The 20333-nt window shown below is 48.8% G+C and overlaps 1 protein-coding gene across 7 annotated transcripts in view; it reads left to right on the forward strand.

The window, feature by feature from the left end:
- LOC135210046 (tRNA (guanine(26)-N(2))-dimethyltransferase-like) overlaps positions 1-20333 on the forward strand; it is a 178835-nt gene that overhangs the window by 110099 nt on the left and 48403 nt on the right. For all 7 annotated transcript variants that reach the window (XM_064242829.1, XM_064242833.1, XM_064242835.1 and 4 more), the window contains 2 exons: positions 1373-1609; positions 10031-10255. In XM_064242829.1, coding sequence (XP_064098899.1) covers positions 1373-1609; positions 10031-10255 — 462 coding nt within the window. The remainder of the gene's footprint in view (positions 1-1372; positions 1610-10030; positions 10256-20333) is intronic.

Below are 20333 nucleotides of genomic sequence, written 5' to 3' on the forward strand. Positions count from 1 at the left end.
CTGTGATTGGCTTATCAACAGCCAATCAGGAGCGTCGTAAGGGACTGGCCTAGACATCAAATGCACAGTTGATGTGAATCTACTATAGTAGTAGTAGTCTGGAGTAGGATGTAAAGGAGGGGTCACGACTTGCTCATGGGGGTCCAGGCCTCCTGGCCAGGTTAAGGCATGGCATACAGGCTTAAGTTAGGTAATGGTTAAGTCTGGTTAGGCCAGATTCCTTCTGAAATACCTATGTATTAAGTCTACAGTAGCCCTGACCTCTTATTCTACATTCAGTCCAAAAGATGATAAATACCTAGCACAAAAATATACAAAAGACAGAAACTTAAACAAAAACATGAATTAAAAGTGGTTAATATTTCGGTCATCAACTGGCGGGATCAGGCTACGATAATAGCTTGCAGTTGTAACCTTTATAGGTAGAATTACATTCATTTTTAAATAGTAATCTCGGTAACCCCATCTCCTTACTAGTGCAGAAAGCATACTCCTTACCTGGAGGTCGGGAGGCAGACAGCTAGCTAACACATTTCATTTTCTCTTCTCCTATTACTGACTTCTTGCTGTTTTCCACACCAGAACACTTGTAGGCCCCAGGAGGCATTCTCCCTATCCCTGTGGTGGGAGCTTAGATGTGTGTAGGCTTTGTTCAAATGATTTAGTGAAACATCTTGCACCAGGTCACAATAACTGTTATTTTAGAAGGTCATGTAAACCCCATACTGAGGTGTTTATAGATTGTTCATCAATTCCTTAACATATAGTACAATACTGTTTTTTGTATTTTGTAATTTCATGAGTGAAGAAAGTTTTCTGAATACTGATAAGAATTAAAATATTAGTTTTATTTTAAAATGTTATTTTAATCAGTTTGACATAGATATCCTTCACAGTTATTTTGATCAGTTTAACATAGAAATCCTTCACAACAGACTTTGGTTCAATTTAGGCATCCCATGCATAGTTTTATGATGTCATCAATCACCTCAGAACTTATAAGGGAAAGTTCCTACAGAACTAGAGGCTTATTTGATGTTAAAATGGCCTTATAACACATCAGGTCTCTGTACTGCCATTGATTGTAATGAAAAAGATACAAGTATGAGAAATTTAGTGTCTAGAGTACTCCTACAGTGCCTTAATTTACTGTACCATTGTTTAAAATTCATTCTACTGCTATGGAGCTAAGCTCATTAGCACTTAGATCGTAAGTCTAATTTGCCGTTTTTCCATCATTCTTTGTGTAGTTCTCATTCTAAAGAAATTACATAGAAAATCAGATAGTTTTATTTATGTATTACAGACTATTTTTCTGCACAATACCAGGCTCAAAGATTGTGATCCTAATTTCGAATACCATCCCTTTCAGATATCTGAGTCTTCTATCACCACAATTATGGTCAAGGAGCATGGCCATGAAAACAAATGATGTACTATGTGATGCACCGAGTGTCATTCAGAAAGAAAAAACTGAGGTAAATGACTGTGGGTTTCAGATTGACACAACTCCTTATACCTCAGTGAGTGAAGGGAAAGCTGAAGTTTTGTTTCCTTCGACTCACGACGTCTTTTACAACCCAGTCCAAGAATTCAATAGAGATTTAAGGTAAGTGAGATAGTACACATTTTTTTACAATATGTATATGTATCTCTTTTTTTGCAGTATTTTAATTGCTATGGGCAGGGAATCAGATTATATCCCTGTGTAGGTTTAAGGAAAGCAAATGAGAAAGGAAAGGAAAAATTTAATTTATTTCATCAGTTTTCTATGCATTAGCTAGAATAAACATACGTATTTGGCTTTGGTAAAATTTATAGGCTGTATTTAGGCTGTTATTGACTATTAAAAAATTAAAGGTTTAAATGTAAAATTGTTCCGACACGGCATACAAACCTCCGGTCCTTTTACCAATAGGAAGGTACTAGCGGCAGCTGGATAGGTCGTAAGCTTTTCGAACAAGGGGTTCGGTAGTTAACTGCTTGTCGACAGGCGCGCGTGCGCGACTGGTAGGTAAACAAACCACTTTTGCTTTCGGCCTGCTGGCGTGTGGACGTGTATCATCGCTCTCTGCCCGCTTTATCGTCGTTGCTTTCGCATGGTTGTGTTTTTCTTTTTCTATTTATCTAGTGAAACTGAATTGTAAGTACAATCATTTCATATTTATTTCCATTGAATTCAATTGTGAATTAAAGGATCTTGGTTCACCACGCCCTCCGATTACCCGAGTGCCCCCGGACTGAAGGGCGTAAGTGCGGGAATTCATTTTCCCAGAAATAGATTCCTCGTATTGTGGTATGGCTCCGGTGCCGAGGGGCGCGAGAGCGACTCGCTCCGAGCGTATATTTTGGTTGGAAATGTGTAGATGAAAATCGTAAGTAAGTGCTCTTTTCATTTATATTTTTTTGACCTGTATGCTCGTTGCCGAGCGAATGCGCTCGGCACGGAAACTTATTCTGTATGGAAGTGGAATCGCAAGTACAGTATTCTTTTTATTTTCATTTTCATATATTTATTTTGATTGTAGCAATACTCATTTTGGATCAGTTTCGAGCTTACCCGGAAATTGATCTTTTCCCCTTTTTATTTGAATGAAGTGAAATCGCAAGTGCAGTTCTTTTTCATTTTCATATTTTATTGAGATTGCATTGTTTACTGGGATCAATGTTTCCGCTATTTACCGGGAATTGATCCTTCCCCTTTTATTTGTATGAAGTTGAAATCGCAAGCGCAGTATTCTTTTTCATTTTTCTTCATATATATATTGATTGCATCAATTCATTATGGATCAAGGTTTCCATAAACCTTGATCCATAAAGGTAAGGAATGGATCCTTTTTACCCTTGCGCTCGGTACCGAGGGCGCAAATGCGCTCGATCCGAGCCCTTATTCATTGTGAAGTGAATCGTAATGCAAGATTCTTTTTCATTTTATTCTTTTTATTATTGATTGCATCAATATTTATTTGGTTCAAGTTCCGCTCAGTCAGGGAATTGATCCTTATGCCCTTGCATTCGGCCGATGGCACGATTGCTCTCGGGCTCTTATATTATTGTTGGGTACATGGGTGCTGTGGCGGGGTGGGGAACGTAGAACCCCCCCCCGGCTCAGCTCCCCAAGATGGCCCTTCCCCTTGGGGGGGGGGAGGTTATCGGCGTTCTTCTCCTCGCCCGATCGTCGAGCGCGGGGGAGGGCGCTCGGTGCCCGATGTACAATTGTATTCGGGGTCTTCCACTCGTTCGGAGAGGGCTCACCCCCCCGCGCGAGGGGACTTCCCCCCCACTAATCGCTACTACTGTTATTTCCGCAGGTGCTACTGCCACGAGGGTGGACCTTGGTGAGGTATGGGCGTCCTTCCATTTGCAGGGCGTGCTAGTGTCCAGGGGCTGCGGTTCTATGTCTGGGCCTACTGCGGTCACCCATGGAGTGGTGACCACGCTGGCCAGGTGACGACGTCCCTCCTCACCTGGTGTAATCACCTCACGTGGTAACAGTCTTGCCTACAGCCGCTGTGAAGTGCCGTTCGCCGTACCGAGAGGGGGGCGTGCGCCGCCGCTCGTGGTTGCCGCGCTGCAGCGACCACACTTCCGCTGCCCTAGAGCTCGCCCACTGGACCTGCCGCCGGTACCAGGATGTTGCTGGCTGCTGCTCCACTTCCTGTGTTCCCGGTGCTGCCTGCCGTACCTGCCGATTCTGGGCTGACTGTCCCTGCAGTTGCTGCGCTGGCTGTCCCTGCCGTTGCTGCGCTGGCTGTCCCTGCCGTTGCTGCGCTGGCGGTCCTACCGATGCTGTGCTGGCTGTGCCTGCTGTTTCTGAGATGCCATTACCTGCTGATGTCGTCCCTGTTCGTGGTGGTACTACCCCAGACTTTGGTCTGTTCTGTACAGGTGCGTCCGGGGCCCTGTAGCTTCGGCTACAGCAGCCCCGGCTCCGCCCTGGATAGCAGATCTTACGTCTGTCCTGAGGAAGCTGACGAAGAAGAGGAGGAAGGTGTCGTCGTCGTCGTCTTCATCTTCTTCATCGTCGTCGGCTGCCGCCTCTTCCCCTTCGACTTCTAAGGCTTCACAGCCGAGGAAGAAGAAGGTTGCCTCCTCCCTCCTAAGAAGTCTCCCTCGGGAGCTTCTCGGGACCCGTCTCACCTAGGTGGGACGGGAGGGGGTTTATTCCTTCCGCTGGTCCTCCTGCTCCTTCGGGAGCGGGGCCCGTCTCTTCTTCCGCAAGGAAGAAGACTACGGGGACCAGAGGGGTACCGGGCTAACACCGGTACTTCCTCGCCTGGTGTCAGTGGTTCTGCCACTGCATCAGGGTCCGTCTCGGCCTCTCGTTCGCGGGAGGTACCGAGTGTACGGTCGCCTACCAGCGACCGTGCAGCCAGGAACCAGACCTCTGAGTCCGCTCAGCGTCAGGTTCACGGCACGGGGCGGAAGACTGGTGACAGCCGCTCACAGCGACTCTCACCAGACCAGCTATCACTCTCGCGGCGAACAGCTGGCTACCCGGGGACGTGACGGTCCACGACCGGCCACGGGCTGAGGCTGGGAAGAGGTCCTCCCGTTCGCCGGGTGCCAGCCACGGCTGGAACCAGCGACTGACGTGCCGTGAGGACAAGCACCGGTCTCACTGTGACAGTGGAGCCTGCAGGTCGCCTGACCGTCGCTCTCACAGAGAGCGATCGGGTATGGCAACCAGCACCAGCTCTTCTGACACTCGAGATCGGGGCCGCTGTGCTCAGTCCAGCCGTTCTCCAAAGCGAGACGGTTCGACCAGGCCTGCAGCTCGATCGCCACCACGGGTTGACGATCGCCTGCAGCCCTCCAAGCCTGCTGGTTCTGCCAGCGAGCAACGAGGGAGCGTCAGGTCTGCCTCTCCCTTATACCTTCAACCTCCTCGGGTTTACACCTGGGAGGAGCGAGTATTGAGGAGTGATCGTGAGGGGTGCGCCCCTCACGATCCCACCACGACGCCCTACGTGCCAGGCACGGTTCTTTGGACCGGCCAGGACATATGCGCAAGTGGATGGGGGGAAGACCGAGAGGGCTGTCGCTGTTCCCACCCCCTTCTTAGGAGGAAGGTTCTCGGAATATGCTCTTGTTTGAAGGGGCTTAAACGGTCCCACTCTGCAAGATGCTGTGACTTCCGAGATCCAGAGGAACTTTGCCGAGGTTATGGCGCTGATTCGTCAGCACAACGACCTCGGGGAAGGATCGCCGCTCCCACCAGCAGAGCCACGTCTCGGCTCGAGTCGTTTTGGGGCCCGAGAGGGAACCCAAATCGACGGTGGGTCTGCCGCGATCGGAGCTTGCCGACTGTGTTGAACCAGGTAGTCTCTCGTCTCCGGACAAGAAGGCTCTCTCAGTTCTGGCCGGTCGAACAAGCTACTTCACCTCCTCTAGCGACAGAGGCGTTTCTCGTGTCTTCGGACACCGTATTTGAATACCCCTTCGGTCCTCCTGAGAGGTTTCGACCTCGACGAGGACTGGAATGAGTCGGAGGACGGTATCGGCTCTCTCCTGTCAGGTGTCGATCAGCCCCACCCAGACGACGTTCACAGTGGCGGCAGATCCTTACCTACAGTATGAGTTCGTAACCCTCCTCGGGAAAAACGTTTTCTCCTGACGATACGTTTTCCCAGGCTCTGAGAGCCATCGCCGTAAGGCGATGGCTGCTCCTTTTCTTCTCCAACTGCTAGTTCCGCTGGGAAGGCGACCCAGATCCATTCCTCCCCCATTTTCCCTCTCTCCTTACGGCTACGAGGGAAAGGGGAGGGATCCTACAGAGATTTCTCTGTAAGATCCCACGTTAGGGGCTGCGCTACCGGGGGACCTTCGGGTCCTACCTGATGTAAGCCCCGGTCGTTGAGGAGGGATCCTGCCCCTTTCTCGATTTCTACGGTGGGGGTTTCGCAGAGTGCTTAGAATTCTACGGAATTTTTTACGATCTCCAAACACTTAGGCGAGACCACGGTCCAAAGTGAGCGAGAATCCCCGATAATTGTTACGATAATCGGGAACCTCGCTTATGCTCGAATTCCTGTAATTTCTAGCATTTGGAAGAAGACCGCTGCTGAAAGAAGAGTATCTCACAGTAGCGATTAACCTGGAATAGAGAAGAACGGACGGGAAACTTCCAGTTTGGCTTGAACTATCGTCTTCGGTATTCTGTTCACCATTGAAGCTTCCTTGGGAAAGACTTCTCCTTCACTCTCTTGACTAGAGAACGAAGGCGGTCGATCTCCAATCCTTATTCTCATTCCTCGAGGGGAAAAGAATTTAGGATGGAGGTCGTTGTACAGAACCTACAAATATACTACGTATATTACCCTCGCGACATGATTCTTGTAACAGTTGAATTGTCCGGGGGTAGGCGCATACCGTAGTTAACTCTACGGTTTGTGACCGAGACGAATTGTATCTTAATTGAACTGCAACTCGGGGTTGCCTGCAACCTCCCAGCAGTTATCAGTTTCGATTTTAGATACTTGGTATTGTCATGACAACACCAAATCAGCTTTTGTATTTACCGAAATCCGTTTCGTTTAAATATAATTGCTCGAGCGTTATTCTTTTATGCTCGATGGTTCTAGCCGAACGCATTCCTTCGTGGAATAATGGATTAACTGCAACTCAGGATGACGAGTCACCGAGAGCTACTGCGTATTGAACTGCCTGATAGCGGCTCAGTATCAGCTAGGTCTCGGAGATGCACGGTCGGTTACGTCTCTCTCTCCCTGGTTTGATTGACTACCGAACCGTATCTCTGCCCAACAATCATGGACTTAGGTCTCTGATTAACGGGGATTCTCGCAATAATGAAGGACCATCTACTGCTGTGACGCTCGATTTCATCGCCTTCGACATTGCGAGAATTTTCAACAGAGATATCTCTTGGACTCTTTCATCTTTCTGTTTACCGCACGGTAAACAGAAGTCTGTACTAGTCAACCGCTGCATCGCACCGCGATAATACGAATGATTTTTGCAGACATCTGAGTTTGTCTTCAAAATATCTCGTATTCGTAGGTGTGCAATTATTCATTGCTCGCCCCGAATTAACAGATATGTCAGAAGACATCGCCTACTCTCCGACCTGACAGCTCTACTTCCAAATGTTCAGCCCATGAGAAGCAGTTCTTCAGGCAGTAATTTCCCTGTCTTCATTACTGAAAAGCGCTCCGCTTTTATTGCAACGACGATCCTCACCGGACAGCAATGAATAGCGGTTAGCGTTCTCAGTCTTTGTAGCACAGGTTCAGAATCTGAGAATCCTTCTCTCGGTTCAGCTGCGAAGACGTAGGTTGCATTTTCTGTACACCTTCGTCTTCAACGACACATAGTGTTGTTTCTCCTTAGCCGAGAATCACTATACTACGAGATATCTTGCCATCAAGGACCTCGGTCTCTAGAAGGCAATTGACTTTCGCCTGTTGGGCACATGCCTTAAGAGAGTCATCACCTTGCCTTCTGGCATCGGTGACGAACAAATTATTTGTTTAGTCTCTTGGCAGAACCCTTTTAAGGCGAGGTCACGTGACTTGCTCGGGTGCTTGGACAACTTGCTCCTACCGAATGCAGTCAGTCGGCAGCTGTCAGAGCGCCCAAGTCTGTTACGAACTTCGCTGTGGACTTAGTTCGGTTGTTCCATAACAATCTTTTCTTCGTCCTAACGGCTTGTCACAGTACCCATACCATCGACACCCACCATTGAGTGTCGGTGTCCTATCCACTACCGAGAAGAACAACTTCGCTGCAGACGGATAGACCAGTATGGGTACAGGACATCACCGAAGTCGAGAAGAGGGTTAGGTCATACGACCATTCCCTTCTTTTCCTCTGAGGTAATTGCATGACTTTTCCTGCGAAGTCAAGCATCCAGGGGATGGGGATTCGTGACGCTCGATTTCGTACCGAATTCGTAGCGAAGACTCTGAACCCTTCGGTTCCTGACGATCGGTTAGAGTCCTTCACAATCCCCTCCCTAATGGACTTCACCGCCTTCGATGCGAAGGAGATGCTGCTTTGTCCTGTGAAAGCGCGACCGCGCTTTCTGAAGAAACTCGACATCCCAGGATGAGTGTTGAAGACTCTTCGTCAGCACCAAGATGACCTAGAAGTACACTCCCTCGAGTTACACAAGAACTTCTCCATGGCGCAGGTACTGAAGGCAGGGGTCTGGTACAACCAGACCACCGGCACCTCCTTCTACCTTTGGATATTGCCCACAGGTCCTTGGATCGTTTTCCTTAGGACCCGTGGTGGCTGCTCAACACGTTGTCTAGCTAACCCAGACCCTAGCACAGGCTGAACAGCATCGAGTCCTGGTGTGACTGTAAGAATAGATAAGTGAATGAGAGAGTGACTGGCTTCTCTTCCTATCTTTTTCTCCCCCTCTACCTGTGGGTAGAGGGATACGGTCATCACTTGCTGGATAAGGACGAGATGCCGGTGAGCTACTCGACAGAGCCCCATCCTATCCCTTTCACTAGGGATGGGAGCCGAATATCCACCACTTCCTCCTACAAGGGGGGGGAAGTGGATGCCAACAAGAGACAAACCATAACTTTATGTTGCCTCTTGCAAATAGGAACTTGTTCTTGTTTGCTGGTACGAAGAGATACGCTTGCCTCTCTCTTAGTTACTTGGTCCAGAGGTCTGACCATTGATCCTGCGGTGCACACCCCGATCAATCGGACAGAGGCTTGGATCCCTCCCTCGCTCTTACGACCAGGGAGGCATTCCAAGGTTGGGCGAACACCAGTCTGTTCACAAAAGACTCAGATTCCTCCCACCAAGAAGTGAGTCTTCCTATTGTAAAAGGACCGAAGGTTTGTATGCCGTGTCGGAACAAATGACAATTTGTCCAAAATTGCATTTTTCCTAACTATACAAACCTGAGGTCCTTTTACACATAGCCCCACCTCATGCCACCCCTCACTCTGCAGTTTTTGCTTGGGCCAAAAGCAAAAGTGATTTGTTTACCTACCAGTCGCGCGCGCGCGCCTGTCGGACAAGCAGTTAACTACCGAACCCCTTGTTCGAAAGCTTACGACCTATCCAGCTGCCGCTAGTACCTTCCTATTGTAAAAGGACCTCAGGTTTGTATAGTTAGGAAAAATGCAATTTTGGACAAATTGTCATATTGTCATGGTTTGAACACTTGATTGTGTCACAAAGTGTGATCAAAGGTGTATGAAGCTTGTCTTTTTATTTTTGTATATATTTTTTTAAACAAAGTTTCAAGACATGTCTTGTTTCCAGGTTTCTGTACATATTGAGTATTGGTTATATGTATTTGTTTGTAGTCCATGAAAAGGATTTTAGTAAACTGTAAGCGTCTCTGTGTCCAAGAGTTACGTATTAGCCACATTTTTCATTCAGCACAAAATGGTTTTTGTTAGGACAGGTTATTGACCCTTTAAGATTCCAGTGACATTTTATTCCCAACTGTTGTGATTCTGAAGGCCTCAACTTACCATATAAAATGTATAACCTCTTAGTTTTTCTTTTTTTCTTTTAATTTTTGAATATCTACTACAATAAAGGACATGTATTCAGATTGTAAAAGCACCATATCCATCTTTATGACATGGAAAATAAGGATTAAGTGAGCAATAAGATTAGAAAATGTTGCCAGTGTGTTTTGCTATTTACAGATTTTTGGATCTCCCTTACTCAAATTTGAGGTTTAAATAAGAAACTGACTGTGAAGATATTAGAAATGTAACAAGTATAATCAGTCCTTGTAGTCACTTTCCCAGACATATAATGCTAGCCTGAGTGACCTTTGTTTTTAAATGAGAAATGAAAATGGGAGCAAGACAGAGTGAAAGAAGTAGAACAGTTAGGGAAACAGTGGATTAGTGAAAGGCAGAAAGAAATGCAGCTGTGGTCCAAAGAAATTCTCCAATGAACCTTCAGTATTCCTTACTTAGTTGTAGTATTTCATACTGGGTAGAGCAACTTAACTGACAGATCATGAACTCTGTTTTTATTAGTATTTATTGAAACATTTCTCTATATTTTTACTTTACAGTGTTGCAGTGTTACGACAGTTTGCTAGTGAACATCAAGATGGTATTCGTATATTAGAAGGTTTAGCTGCATCTGGACTGAGGTCAATTCGTTATGCACGTGAAATTGAAGGCGTCAAAGAAGTTGTTGCTAATGACATTTCAAAGCAAGCTATTGAGTGTATGAAGCGCAACATTAAGCATAATAATGTTGAGGGTGTTGTCATCCCAAGTCACAAAGATGCCAGGTATGTACTCTAGTTTCTATCTGAAAAGGAGTTGTGTACACTGTGTACCAGTACCATCTAAAATGAGTAGATTTATAGGAATGTATAGATTTGTACTGTAGTTATTACATATACAGCATGGAAATTGGAAGGTCTTGGCATGTATTTATATAGGGTAAAACATAGCTGTGCGGACAGGTGGACACTGTACCGTTGCACAGTCACTGTCCCAAAAAATAACTTTAGCACTTCCTGTATCCTGAATTAGACGCCAGTCATAACCCAACCAGCGTGGAAGCAACTGCTCGAGACCTATACTTTCCTCTTGAAGCAAGTGTTTTCTCTCAAGTCACAAAATAATGCCATAATTTCTGGTTAAACAAGTTAATGAAAGTCTAGCATGCGCAGTGCAAACTTATCTGCATGACGCTTTAAAAATTTTTACTTAATACACCTTATGTTTAGAAGATTGATGCCATCTTGATGTTTGTGGAGTCACTTGTGTCAACAAACTTCCCATTTCCCGTGATAAATCCGCACAACACTTGTACCTATAGATACACTGGGACACTTTCTTCACAACAACCTTAGACGACGAGGGTGTTTCGGCCTCCGGACGGGTAGAGGTAGCGATTGATCGGGAAGAAGTGTGCACTAGACAACATTGAAATAATTAGTTAAAGACCAGAATAAGGTTATGAATTTCATATATTTATTACATATTTATGATAATTCTTTTGAAAATATTCGTTATTGTAAAAGTAACCAGATTCCTGACATAAATTTCATCGGTTTTGGTGTGAACATTAGCTATGGTGTTGTTTGCGCTTTAATATTTTTATTATTGATGTTGCCAATTGTTTTGTGTTTAACCTCCAAACTTGGGATAAGACTTACACAAAACCGTGGAAGTAAGTGAATTTAGCGTATCTCTTTGTAATATACATATACATATACGTATACATAAATATTAGAGCAATTTTATCATTATTGCATTACTAAGATATCTAGAATTCATGGAAACAGTTTGTAAAGGCATTGGCACATGTATCAAGTTCCACTAAATTGGCAACGTTGACTTGCCATTCCTAGAACGCATTAAAGATTACATTTGTTTCAGCCATGCAATTATTAAAAATTAAAAACAAATTATTCCAGCCATCCAATTATTTAAATTTAAAAAAAAGTCAAAATAGTATTATATATAGACTTGAATAAATGAAAAGTGATAGCAAAAAAGTAAAATTTTTGTTGTCATAAACAGCTCACTAACCCGTCATCTGCTAGACCTGTGGATTCTGGCTTCCAGATATACAAGATTATTCCCACCTTGGCTTTGCCGTAAACAAACTTGCGTATTTTAAGTTGAATTTGGAGTGAATTAAGAATGAAATGTGTAAACTTACAATCAAATAAGCACTGTGGAGTTTCATTTGTGATGGCAGTAAGGATAAAAACACCGATTACCAGATAAAAATGCATTTCAGTTCAAAACATGACCCCAGGAAGAAGACGTCTCATACTTTCACTAGTATAGGCAACAAAATGATGTTTTATTGTGGTGATTACAACTACAATCTTTAGTAATATCAATAAATGTTACGTATATACACAAATATTGTTCAAATGAGCGCTGGGAAGTATGTGTCCGCGATTGTATGCCCGGATTGTGCACGCGACGATACCACGCCATAATGGATTTAAAAACTGCCTTGAACACACTTTTCGAAGACTTCACATGCTTATTTTACTTCTTATGGCAGTTTCATATATCTCATTTGTTCCGATACGCAATACAAACCATCGGTCCTTTAACAATAGGAATGTAACTTGCGGCAGCTGGAACCGGTTGTAAGCTTCGAACAGGGAGTTCGGTAGTTAACTGCTTGTCTGACAGTCCCAGCGCACACCGCTGCGACTGGGAGGTGAAGAACCACTTTGCTTTCGGCCGTGCTGGGTGACAGACATGTTCTCCACTTCTCTCTGCCTGCCTTTCGTAGTATGCTTTGGATCTTCAAAACTTTGGTTTGCTCTCTAATACTAGTGTGCTTGTGTCAAAATACTGTGAGTACTTGTGCATTTTGTATTTTTGTTATTATTATGGATTCTCGTGAGCTGGAGAGTTCCCCACGCCCCCCCATCAGCCGCAGACTATGCCCTGGTGTGGAGGGCCATAAGTGTGGGGCCTTCCGCTCCTTTCCTGTGGTTGACCCTCATGAATTATGTGCTCGGTGTCGGGGGCGCGAATGCTCTCGCACCGAGCCCTGTGATATTTGTTGTTTGTGGTCGGGGGAGCAGTGGGCGCGATAGGAGGGGAGGAGGAAGCGACGTAAGCCTGCCAGGGAGTCATCGGAAAGTTCTCCGGCTACTCCCCTGGTCACGGACACGTCGTCTTCTTTCCTTCCTCCATCTCAACTCCCACGTATGGCTCCTTCCCCTTCGGGGGCCGTTTCTCGCTCCTTCTCTTTGCCCGATCCGTCGAGCGTAGGGGAGGGGGCGAGATACCCCGACATTCAGTTGTACTTGGGGTCTTTTGTTTGCTCAGGGTGGGACTTGTCCCCCCCCCCAGGCGAGGGCGAACCCCCCTCTGCTACCCAACCTTTGCCTCCTCAGGTGTGCCTGCCACGGGTGACGACCTTGGCCAGGTTTGGTTCTCGCTGGGTCTCCAGGGGACATCGAGTGTTCGGGGGCTGTTGCATCACCTGGCAAGTGGCTCTGCACCGGTAACGCCTGGTCCGGTAACCACCACTACCACCACTGTCTCGACCCCCGGGTATGCCGCTCCTCCTCACCTTGTTTACACTCAACATGTGACTATGGTAACACCTTCAGCTGCTGTTCAGGCGCCGCTTCCAGGTATTCTGAGAAGGGTCGTGACACCGCCGCCTGGGCTCGCTGCTCTCGCCTCAGCCCCTGACTTCTAGTGCCCCAAAAGCTCACCCCTGGACCTGCCACCAGTACCCAGGATATCACTGGCCGCTGCCCTGCCTCCTGCCGTTCCTGCCGTGCCTGCCGTACCTGCCGTACCTGAACCAACCCCTGCCGACTTCGTTGTTGCCCGTGGTGTCGCTGCTCCAGTCGCAGGTCCTTCCGGACAGGTGCAGCCGGGCCGTGTTGCTTCGGCAACTGCCCCGGCTCCATCCTGGATGGAGGACCTGACGACTGTCCTGAGGAAGCTGAAGCTGACGAAGAAGAGGAAGAGGAGGAAGGTGTCGTCATCGTCTTCATCGTCGTCTTTGTCGTTGTCTGCTGCCGCCTCTTGCCCTTCGACTTCCAAGGCTTCACAGCCGAGGAAGAAGAAGGCCGCCTCTTTCCCCCTAAGAAGTCTCCTTTGGGAACTTCTAAGGGCCCGTCTCACTCCGGTGTGACGGGGGAGTCTTCCGCTGGTCCTCCCGCTCCTTTGGGAGGCAGGGCCTGTCTCTCTTTCCGCAAGGAAGAAGACGACGGGGACCAGAGGGGTACCGGCTAACACCGGTACCTCCTCACCTGGTGCTAGGGGCTCTGCCGCTACATCAGGTTCCGTCTCGACCTCTCGTTCGCGAGAGGTACCGGGTGTGCGGTCGCCCGCTGGTGACCGTGCAGCCAAGGCTCAGGCTTCCGAGTTCGCTCGGCGCCAGGACCGAGGCACGGAGCGGAAGACTGGTGAGAGTCGCTCAGGTGGCTCTCCGCCAGATCAGCGATCGCTCTCGTAGCGATCCGCTGGTACCCAGGGTTGACGCGATAGTCTCAGACCGGCTGCGGGCAGAGGCAAGGAAGAGGTCCCCTCAGTCTCCGGAACCGGCGCCAGCGGCACGACGCGCCATGAGGACAGGCCTAGCTCCCACCACGACAGTGGACTCTGCTGGTCCCCTGACTGCTGCTCCCACCGGGACCGGGCAGGTAGGGGGACCAGCAGCAGCTCCTCTGACGCTCAGGACCGGAGCCGCTGTTCTTAGTCCAGCCGCGCAACCAGGCCTGCAGCTCGATGGCCACTGTGGGTTGGCGATCGCCTGCAGCCCCCCAAGCACACCGGTTCTGCCGTTGGGGGGGGGGGAGGTTGGCGTCAGGTCTTCCTCTCCGATCCCTTCAACTTCCTTGGGTTACACCAGGAAGAGGGAGGCGAACCGGAGTGATCGTGGAGAGCATGCTCCTCATGGTCCCACCACGACTCCCTACGAGCCTGGCACGGTCATAGGACCTACCAGATTGTATGCGCAAGTGGCCGGAGGAGACCAGGAGGGGTCTGTTGCGGTTCCTCCTCCTGAAGGAGGAGGGTCTCGGGAGGCTCTCTTGCCCGAGGGACTTGACAGGCCGACTCCACAGGACGCAGTCACTCCCGAGATCCAGAGGTCGTTTTCGGAGCTTATTGCGCTGATTCGGCAGCACAACGACCTCAGGGAAGGATCACCGCTCCCACCTTCTAGCCTACATCCAGGCTCGAGTCGTTCTGGGGTCCTAAGAAGGAACCCAGGACGACTGTGGGTCTGCCACGATCTGCTCTAACTGACTCGGTGCTGGGCCAGGTGGACGCTCTTGTCTCTGGACAGGAGGGTTCGCTACGGTCTTGCAGGTCTTCCAAGCTACTTCCCCCGCCTCTACTGCCACAGAAAAGATTCTACGTGCCATCGGAGGACCGTATGCCACCCAAACAGGTGAACCCGGAGCTAGCTAGGCTAACTCCGGGGGTGTCTCTGCAGCAGCTCCTGTCGGAGAACCTAGCAGCAAGTGGCACTCGCCTCGGAATCGACCGCCATGGCGGCATTCCAAGCAGTCTCCTGGCTAGACCTGTGGTCCCTCACAGTGTCTAAGGTTGCGGCCACCTCGGGGAATATCACTCCTGAAGGTGACCCGGCTTTCGGGAGACTGTGCCAGTCTGGAGGTAGAGCCATCTCCTACCTAGCCCACCAGACGGCAAACCTGTGGGCCAACCTGGTTCTTCGGTGTAGGGACGCAGTCCTCACCCGAGTGACCAGGGCGGCTCTGGGTCTTCGCAACAGACCGGTGCGGAGTTCCTCCTCTCTCTTCCCAGGAGAGATGGTGGACGCTGCGGTGGAACAACGGCGCACTGACGACAGTGACCGTTTAGTCCACCAGGCAGTCTTGAAGGCGTCTGGGCAGCCTCGAGCTGCTGCAGCCAAGCCCAAGAGTTTGGTTAGCGCTTCCTCTGTGGCCAAGACGATCGCATCGTCGAAGCCCAGAGAAAAGACTCTGCCTTCAACTTCTTCAAGGAGCGACCGTCACCAGCCCTCCTCCCAGCCCTCCTTCTCACGAGGGGGAGCTAGGAAGAAGAAGTCAAAGAGAGGTGGGAAACACTAAGGACGGCGTTCCCCCTCACCTGCTGCCAGAAGTTGGGGGGTTGCCTGATGAGCCATTGGGCAACATGGCAGCGCTATGGGGCGGAGACCTGGATAGTAGACGTATCCAGGTCTCCGCCTGGATACGTCTACTATCCAGGCTGAGACTTGAAGGGTACGTCTACTATCCAGGCTGAGACTTGAAGGGTATCTTCTACCCTTCAAGTCTCAGCCACCCCTCAAGACTACAATCATTAAAATTATCTAGTCTAGAAAGGAGAAGAGAACGCTACATGATAATTCAGGCATGGAAACAGATAGAAGGAATAACAGAAAATATCATGGAACTAAAAATATCAGAAAGAGCAAGCAGAGGTAGATTAATAGTGTAAGGTCACCTCCAACCCGGTCCACCTTCAGACTCACGATTCCGGATCATCCAAGGACGTAGCACTTTGGCAGGAAGTCCAAGCCATGCTGAGCAAAGGAGCTGTGGAGATCGTCAGGGATCGGTCACCGGGCTTCTACAGCCGTCTTTTCCTGGTGGAGAAGTCTTCTGGGGCCTGGTGCCCGGTGATAGATCTCTCTCCCCTGAACCGATTCATTAGCCAGTCTCGGTTCACGATGGAGACGGCACGCTCCGTGCTCGACTCCATTAGGGAGAACGACTTCATGCTTTCGGTGGACTTAAAGGACGCGTATTTCCAGATACCCGTTCATCAATCCTCCAGGAAGTACCTCCGCTTCATCCTCGACGGGACGGTGTACCAATTCAGGGCACTTTGCTTTGGTCTCACAACCGCCCCACAGGTGTTCACACAAGTGTTCATTCTGGTGTCTGCTTGGGCCCACTCTTCAGGGATACGTCTTTTGAGGTATCTCGACGACTGGTTAGTCCTGGCGAGTTCCCGCTCGCAGTTGCTACGGGACTGGGATCGACTCCTCGAGTTCTGCCGCAATCTGGAGATCGTGGTAAACTTCGAGAAGTCAGATCTCGAGCCCAAGCAGAGGATGAAGTACCTGGGTATGCTGATCGATACGGTAGCAGGGCAAGTCTTCCCCACAGACTCGTGGATCAGTAGATTCAGGGAGGCAGGAACAGCCAGCTCAGCAGTGGCAGGTCGTGATCGGCCACCTGTCGTCACTCGAGAAGTTAGTCCCTCACGGGTGTCTTCACCTGCGGTCTTTCCAGTGGAGACTAAAGGAGAGTTGATCACAGGCAAGAGACCCACCGTACTTCCCCGTGTCCCTCACGGAGGAGGTGAGGCAGGACCTAGCCTGGTGGCTTGACGACAGGGAAACCTCATGAAAGGAGTGCCTCTCCGCAACCAACCAACAACCAACCACCACCACCACCACCACCACACACACACACACACACACACACACACACACACACCACCACCACCACCACCACCACCACCACCATCATCATCATCATCATTCACTCCCCCCCCCCCCCCCCCCGGAAGATGTTGCTGTTTTCAGACGTGTCAATCAAGGGATGGGGCACACACCTGGAGGAGTTGCTGACTGCAGGCGTGTGGTATCATCACGACAAGCACCTTCACATCAACATACTGGAGCTCAAGGCAGCGTTTCTCGCTCTCCAAGAGTTCCAGGACCGTCTGATGGGACACTCGGTGGTGTTCAAGTGCGACAACACCACAGTAGTGGCATACGTCAACAAACAGGGGGCCTAGTGTCCCGTTGCACCAGTTGACGTTGCAGGTGCACGAGTGGGCCGTGGCTCACTCAGTAGAGCTGTCAGCTCACTACATTCCAGGCAAGAGGAATGTATTTGCAGACAAGCTCAGCCGTCAGGATCAGGTGATAGGAACCGAATGGTCCCTACACCCAGACGTGGCAAGGAAAGGCTCTTCAACCTGTGGAGGCGTCCAGTCTTAGATTTGTTCGCCACCCGGCACAACAGGAAACTTCAGGTTTTTCTACTAGCTGTGCCGGACACATGGGCAGCTGCACAGGACGCTCTTCAACACCCGTGGGACAACCTCTTCGTCTACGCCTTTCCCCCGTTCTGTCTGATTCGCAAGGTGATCAGCAGAGCGCTGGTCACCCCGAATCTCCGGATGATCCTGGTGGCTCCCGGTATCCGGACCTGCTGGCTCTGCTTGCGGAAGCACTGAGAGAGATTCCCCCTTGGCACAACCTTCTCTGCCAGCCACACGTGGAACGGTACCACCAGTCAGTCCAGTCCCTTCATCTTCACGGCTGGCTGTTATCCACCATCTCTTGCGAGCGAGAGGCTTTTCTCGCCGAGCAGCAACAGAGATGGCTGGGTATATCAGACAGTCCTCTGCAGCTGTGTACCAGGGAAAGTGGGCCGTCTTCTGTGGTTGGTGGCGTAGATAGGGTTTATCTCCTTCTCGAGGCCATCTTTCAGCAGGTAGCGGATTTCCTCGTTTTTCTTCGCCAAGAGAAGCTCCTCTCCGTCCCCACAGTCAAAGGATACAGGCCCGCCTTGGCCCTAGTCCTGAAACTGAGGAGAGTGGATATCTCGAATTCGTTCGAGATCTCCCTTCTCATGAGGAGCTTCGAGAGGTCTTGCCCACCCAGGGAACTCAGGCCCCCGGGGTCTGATGTGACTCTCGTCCTTAGGAGTCCGACTCGAAGTCCCTTCGAGCCACTCCGAGAGTCGTCAGACAGGGATCTGACCCCTTAAGACCAGGGATCTGACCCCTTAAGACCCTCTTCTTGCTGGCCCTGGCATCGGCGAAGAGAGTAGGGGAACTTCATGGTCTTTCCTTCGACGTCAAGCATACCAGGGGATGGGGATCTGTGACGCTCAATTTCGTCCCGAACTTCATAGTGAAGACTCAGAATCCTTCGGTCCCTGATGACCGGTTCGAGTCATTCACAATCCCCTCCCTATTGGACTTCACCGACAACGATGCGGATGAGATGCTGCTTTGTCCTGTGAGGGCGCTATGGCATTATCTGAAGAGAACTCGGCACCTCAGGCCTGAATGTCGACGCCTCTTTGTTAGCACCGGGGTGACCAAGAAAGAAGTATCCAAGAACACTCTTTCTTTCTGGCTGCGTGAGGTGATCAGGAGGGCGTACGAAGCTGATGGTAGCGACGACATCCGTACCCTTCGTCCGAGAGCCCACAAAGTCAGAGGCATTGGTCCTTCCCTTGCGTTCCGCAAGAACTTCTCCGTGGCGCAGGTCCTGAAGTCGAGGGTCTGGACCAACCAGACTACTTTCACCTCCTTCTACCTTCGGGATATACCCCAAAGGTCCTTGGACACTTTTGCCTTGGGACCCATGGTGGTTGCTCAACAGGTTGTGTAGCTTACCCAGCATCCGAGCGGACAGAACAGCATCGCATCCTTGTGTGACTGCATGAATGGATGAGTGAATGAGTGTGACTGGTTTCTCTTCTTCATCTTGTTCTCCCCCTCTACCTGTGGCTAGAGGGATGTGGTCGTCACTACGCTGGAACAGGAGACTGATGCAGGTAAGCTACTCGACTGAGCTCCATCCTATCCCTTTCATTAGGGATAGGAGCGATTATCCACCACTTCCCCCAACAATGAGAGGGAGTGGAAGCCAACAAGAGACAAACCCATGACTTCATATTGCCTCTTGCAATAGGAACAAGTTCTTGCTTGCTAGTTTTAAGAGGTACGCTGGCCTCCCTCTTATTACTTGGGTCCAGAGGTCTGACCATTGATCCTGCGGTACATACCCCGATCATTGAGCAGAGGCTAGGATCCCTCCCTCTGCTCTTACGACCAGGGAGGGAACCAAGGTTGGACAAACACCAGTCTGTTCATTGACTCAGATTCCACCCACCAAGAAGTGTCTTCCTATTGTTAAAGGACAAGCAATTAACTACCGAACTCCCTTGTTCAAAGCTTATGACCGGTTCCAGCTGCCGCAAGTTACATTCCTATTGTTAAAGGACCTCAGGTTTGTATAGTTAGGAAAAATACAATTTTTGACAAATTGTTATTTTGTTGACTAAACTTCAATCTTTTGAATGGTATGCTTAAATATTGAATTGTATTGTTGTTCCACCAATAAAATATCTAGTGAAAAAAGTGACCATTTGGCGGATATGCTATGTCTGCACAGCGGTTTTTTACCCTATACGTATATTTTTTTTCTACCCAAAAGACCCAAAATTGAAAGTTGTTTTATGAACACCATTGAAATCGTGGAAGATATTTCATTTTTTATTTTAGCTGAATAAACCATGTAATAAAAAACATTTAACTTTTAAAGGCTACTTTTGTTGTTTATACTTGATACAGCCTAAAAAATCTAATTGTTTTCAATGCTGTCTGCTATCTAAAAGTTTAATCTAAAAATGTAGATAAAAAAGTATTTGATGCAAAACTGGAAAAGTCTTGATATTGCAATCATAGAGGTTGTTTTGACTTTTTGATGAGAAAAGGTGAGGACTGCTAATCAGAAAAGTAGTTGTGGAAGTATCAAAGCAAAGATGAGGATGAAAGCCTAGAATATCTAGGAAAAGGGCATTGCAGAAGATTTAGATGAGATGGGCTTTCAGGCAGATTGCTTAAGAAGACATTCACATTGTAAAAAGAAATCTTGGTGCTAAAATTTTATTGATGATGATGATTGTCTTGGCATTGTAAAAGCTTGCATAGACTTAGATTATTCACCTCAATGTAGTACATTGTTTATTTCAAGTCAGTTATTCATTTCTCTTAGTTAGTTGCCTAATTCCAGTAAGTTGGACAGGTTATCCATTCTATGGCTCTTTGGTCGTACTGCTAATGAAGTGCTTTGGTATACAAGGTGTTAATTTTTCAGAAGTAAAATGCTATTTTGCA

This window comes from Macrobrachium nipponense, chromosome 39 (assembly GCF_015104395.2).
Source record: "Macrobrachium nipponense isolate FS-2020 chromosome 39, ASM1510439v2, whole genome shotgun sequence".
NCBI classification, from domain to species: Eukaryota; Metazoa; Arthropoda; class Malacostraca; order Decapoda; family Palaemonidae; genus Macrobrachium; species Macrobrachium nipponense.